This window comes from Pinus tabuliformis, chromosome 7 (genome assembly GCF_031772625.1).
Source record: "Pinus tabuliformis cultivar Carrire ecotype Pingquan chromosome 7, CPIR1, whole genome shotgun sequence".
Lineage (NCBI taxonomy): Eukaryota > Viridiplantae > Streptophyta > Pinopsida > Pinales > Pinaceae > Pinus > Pinus tabuliformis.
Genome location: NC_142293.1, coordinates 1,247,052,650 through 1,247,058,321, shown reverse-complemented (window position 1 = coordinate 1,247,058,321; position 5,672 = coordinate 1,247,052,650). Strand labels below are relative to the sequence as shown.

The 5,672-nt window shown below is 37.3% G+C and overlaps 1 protein-coding gene across 1 annotated transcript; it reads left to right on the top strand.

Annotated features, from left to right (window-relative positions):
• Window positions 1–2,572: 2,572 nt before the first annotated feature.
• LOC149251889 (uncharacterized) lies at window positions 2,573–5,451 on the top strand. The gene is made up of 3 exons (XM_089454017.1): window positions 2,573–3,117; window positions 3,334–4,042; window positions 4,180–5,451. The coding sequence occupies exons 1-3, from the start codon at window positions 2,573–2,575 to the stop codon at window positions 5,449–5,451; spliced, it is 2,526 nt and encodes an 841-aa protein (XP_089310143.1).
• Window positions 5,452–5,672: the final 221 nt, after the last annotated feature.

The window sequence follows — 5,672 nt, the reverse complement described above, 5'->3', positions numbered from 1 at the left end:
TACATTAATATCATGATTACATAAAGTATTAATCAACCAATTCATAAATATATACTATTGATGTTTCACCATCTATTCATGTACATTCATGAAATGTAAGCAAAATATCATGACATGCTAATCTAACTTTTGCATAAGTCACCATCCTTTTCTATCATTCGTGTCGTTAGGATACATTAATATCATGATTACATAAAGTATTAATCAACCAATTCATAAATATATATTATTGATGTTTCACCATCTATTCATGTACATTCATGAAATGTAAGCAAAATATTGTGACATGGTTCCTTTAACAACATTGCATATGCACAAGTTGTAAGATGTAACCATCAAAGCATGTCTATAAACTAAATACCACATTAACTAATATTTCATTTATACAAACACACATTCTTTTCCAAGGATAGTCATTGTAACTATTCATTTTCATTTAAAGGGCACTAGCATCTTAGCTTTGATTACCGTGCATGTAATTAGATAAAACTTATCCAAAGAAAGTTAGCCCCTCAACTTTTCTTTGTGCATGTAACTAAGTAATTTTTTTCCAATACAACATATATTATTATTCTTATTATTATGCATACAAATTCATGTTCCTCATATGGAAAGCTAACATGATAGATTTTATTCTTGTGCATGCAATTTACATGTTCATTCCGATAACATTTCAACAATTTTCTTTCAAAGAAGAACTATTTACAATAACTATAGTACATGAAAATACATGCCCTATTCCAAGATAGAGTTAACACATTAGTAATTATCTCTTGCATGCAACCACTTGTTCATTAATATGATAGCTATTCTTCTTGCATAAACACACATCTCCCTTTCCCACAAGAATCTAACTACATCTTGCATGCTAATGCATAATCTTTTCCATAAAATAATTAACACATTCTTTCATGCAATATAAATTTTCCTAAATCATTTTCCTAAATCATATTAACATAATAGCCCATATTCCCTTCATGAAAATTAATATCATGGCTATAGTTTTATGCCCCTAAACATTTTTCCTTTTGAACGAAATTGTTACTAATCTAGTTCATGCAGATACATATTTTGATTTTCCCTAAGAAGTCAAAATCATAGTATCTATATATTTTTTTAATCGAAATAAATCAGTTTTTTTTTTTTTTATCTTTTCTCAAGTAAAGCCCACATGCATTTTTTATGAAAAATAACATGACTTATTAAATCTTTTTTGTCCATGCAACTTTTGTTTTTTCAACACAATCACCATTCCTTCTATGCATACAAACACACAATCTTTTCTGAATTCCAACATAACCAAGTTTTCTTTTCTGAAAACCAACATAACCAAGTTTTCAAGAAAATAATTCTGGTTCTAATTGTTTAATACACAATAATTCATATGTTTTTCTTTCCAAAGAATTAGCACAACTAATTTATATTTTAACAAGTAGTGTTTCTAAAATAACATGGCTAATCTTTTATGCAAATGATAATTATGTGCATTCTTTTACTGAAGCCCAATATAATCAGTCTTACTTTTACAATGCTAGTATGCTAGATTATCCTCCACTTTAACACAATTTGAACATGAAAACACATGTTTTGTTTCTAAGAATTCCAATGCATAGTATCTAACTTTCTTGCATGCAAACTTATATTTTATCTTTCAAAAAATTTCACACAATATTAATTTTTTTTTCTCTTATTTATGAAAATATCATATTTATTTTCAAGGAATAACAAGCATAATAGTTCTATATTTGTGTATAAAAATAACATGCTTATTTTCCATAAATATAAAACCTAATAGTTCTATTTTTGTGCATGCAAATAAAATTTTTCTTTTCAAAAATATCAAATAAAATATTTCTATTTTTTGCAAGCAAATTTATCACAATTAGCTACTCGTTTTGCATGCATATGCATATGGTTATATTTTAATAAGATCAAAATCAATGGTTATTTCTTTTCATAAATGTAAAAATGTTCTCTTTTCCAAGAACTAGTGCAATAACTATTTTTACTGTGCATTTGAATACATGTTCTTTTCAAATAGCTACTTTCTCTATGCCAAAAGAAACACATATCCATTTCAAAAACTAGCAAATAAACACACATCCTTTCCAGAAATGGAAATAGTTACTTATCTTTTGAAATGGTGGATTTCTTTCTTGCGTCTAGCTTCTTCATATTAAATGAAGCTTCTTTTCCTCAAAATGTAGGTTGCAACTTGCAAACGAGCTTGAAAATGGAACTAATAATTATGCCACATGAGCTATAACTAAATACATTACTGTCCTTCCTCCTCAATTACATTACAGTCCCGCAAATCGATGGTCACTTTCATATGGCCATAGTAGCCACGACTGACATTGTTTAACCATTTGTATTTCTCAATGAACACCACATTTGTGTGCAGATAAAAAGAAGAATTGTGAGACTTAGGAGGAACCTGCAGGACCTGGCGAAAATGGCGATTTAGGGCTGCGGAAGGACCTGCGATGGCAGACCTGTACAGATTACTGCACTACTACCAATACTTCCAGTAAATGACAAACCATAAATGACAAGGAGAGTCGCGCGAATCATGAACCCCCCCGAGGGGGAGGATGCTGCGCCTCCCCCCAATGAAAATGAAACTCCTCAAATGCATGAGGAAGGGATCAGACAGACTGAACAGGATGACACTAGAGCGGGAACAGATTCACAAACTGCCAAGATAGATGACAAGGTGCATCCCAAAGTAACATCGGCCACCTGTAAGCTGGTTGCAGCTGAAAGACCTAAGATTGAGCTCCCAAGTCACCAGATCAATGCTCAGATCCAGTACATGAGAGATCATGCCCTGATTGGCAAATTCATAGGCTTATGGCCTACAGAGAAAGCACTGCATGGTTGGATTGCAGCCAAGTGGAAGCCAAAAGGACACATTACCCTGCAGTTGGGGCCTAAGGGCTTCTTCACGGCAATTTTTAACTGCTTAGAAGACCGAAACAGAGTCCTGGATGGAGGGCCTTATTTCTTCAATGCAGCAGGGCTGTACCTGAGGGATTGGGTTGAGAGATTCAATCCGGATAAAGAAGATCTTAGCTGGGCACCCATTTGGATCTGTCTCTATTCCCTCCCTCTGGAGTACTAGGACGAAGATTCTTTACAAGACATTGGCAATGGTCTAGGAGAATTTATCAAAATCGCGGAGGAGACAAAACTTCGAAGATATACTTCCTATGCCCGAATCTGCATCTATATGCATCTCAGCAAGGCTCTTCCAGATGCGGTAAGTCTCTATCATGACGATGTTGAATGGGTCCAGTTAATAGATTATGAACATGTCCCGTTTTGATGTAGGAAATGCCATGCCCTTGGCCATCTGTTTCGTGACTGCCCTTTAAATCAGAAACCCTCAGCCCCTGCATCCTCTGATAAGCCTGATTTGGATGGCTTCACTAGAGTCATCAATCGCAGGAAAAACCACAAAAAACCTGCTTCAAACCCTAAGATGCCTCAGGCCAATTCATCCAAGCCTTCCACAAGCAATAGTTTTGAAACTTTGGCCCAGCCGGATTTATCTAACTTTGAAATCCCCGCCCCCTCAGAGGAGAGGCCCAAGTTGGAAATGCAATCTACCCATATCGGTTCTAAGAAATCCCAAAAAGATAAACAAACCACAGATCTCTCCTCCTCCTCTCCTAGTATGGTGCCAGCTTGGAACTCTCAGGGCATGGAGGTGGATAACATGCAGCCCGCTTTTACAACTGCAACAGAAACAACAGAAGGAAAAAGTGATACCCAGCACATGGACGAGGAACCTGAGAGCATAGATATTGGGGATCTGGATATTCTTGGATTAGAGCAAGCGTGCAAAACAAAAAATTATGATAAGATCCCAGAGAGACAGTTGGAGAATCTGGAAGTGATTCTTTCCAGGGCACAACAGCAAAAATCCCTAGGCATTCAGCCTGGAAGTCTCTGGGATGGGAAAAATGTCACCAAAGACAACAAAAAGAGAGGAAGGAAAACGGATCTCCAACGAACCATCCGCATCGGGGAAATGCTGGTGGAATCAGGGAGATATTCCAAGCTTACAAAGTATTACAACTCTCTCCCCAATATTCCAACATGAAGCTAATCTCATGGAATATCAGAGGGCTTAATAGCCCCGGGAAATGCAGATTGATTAAAAATATGATTCAGCAAGAGAAGCCTCAAATCCTCTTCCTGCAGGAAACCAAATGCAACTCTACAACTCTGGTCCGTACCTCTGCAAAAGTCTGGCCAGGTAGTAATGCAGTCATGGTGGATGCCTCAGGAGCTTCAGGGGGCCTGGAAATCATCTGGGATGAACGAGCCATCACACTCATTAACATTCATGCGAGTAAGCACTTCATTCAAGCCACCTTCCACATAACAGGGACTAGTATACACGGTCACTTAACCAATGTCTACTTCCCCCAGGAGGCTATGCACAAGATAGACATTCTGAATACTCTATCTTTGATCAATGCTGACAGAACTCACCCGCTCTGGATCACTGGAGGCGACTTCAATATGATAACCAAGCTGGAAGAAAAAAGAGGTGGAAGGAAAAAACTGGACAAGGAAAGCAATCATCTAAAAAACTTCATTCAAAACAACTGGCTCATTGACATGCCATTCAATAATGGACTTTACACATGGAACAATAAAAGGGCAGGTTCGCATCAAATAACTTCTCGTTTGGACAGATTCATGCTCTCAGACAATGCAATCCATCTGGGAGGAGATCTCTCAGCTTCAATACTGCCACTCTTAGGTTTAGATCACTGGCCAATTTCGCTCCAATGGTCAAGACCAGGAAATGCTACTCGTCGGCCTTTTCACTTTGAAGCTTTTTGGTTGACACATCTGGATTTCATCAACCTAATAAATTTGGCATGGAATAACTTCAAACCTTCGAAAGGCTCCAAAATGTATCAATTTCAGCAAAAACTTAAAAATCTCAAGATCAAGATAAAACAATGGAACCACTCTACTTTTGGTAACATCTTCCAGGCCCAAATCGCTCTTGATCAAGATATGAAACGACTGCAGCAAAGGATCATCACAGAAGGCAGATCAGAGGAACTCTCAGAACAGGAAAAGTCTCTTCAATCTCAGATATCAGAGAGAGCAAAAAAAGAAGAAATGCTTTGGAAGCAAAAATCAAGAATTAGATGGCTCAAGGAAGGTGAAAGAAACACAAAATTTTTTCATCGCACTACTATTCAAAGAAGAATGAATAATAACATCACTCACATCCAAAATGAGCAAGGGGAAAGAGTTGAAAATCATGAAGATATCGAACAAGAACTTCTCAACTACTTCAAGCGGGCTCACCAAGAACCACAGGTAGATAGAACGTTGGCCATAGAGAAAATAACAAAGAACATTCCAAAAGTTATAACAGAGGAGCACAATCAGCTCCTACTCAGGCCGATTTCCTTATAGGGAGTGGAAAGTGTGATGCGTCAATTAAAAGAAGGGAAGGCACCTGGCCCCGACGGATTTACATCTAATTTCTTCCACAATTTCTGGGATCTAATTAAAATGGAGGTCTGGCAGGTCGTAGAGGAATCAAGGACCATTCAGTGGATGCTTCCCTCCATGAATGCTACCTTCATCGCCCTCATTCCCAAGGAAGCTCACTCCAGTACCCCTGACAAATACAG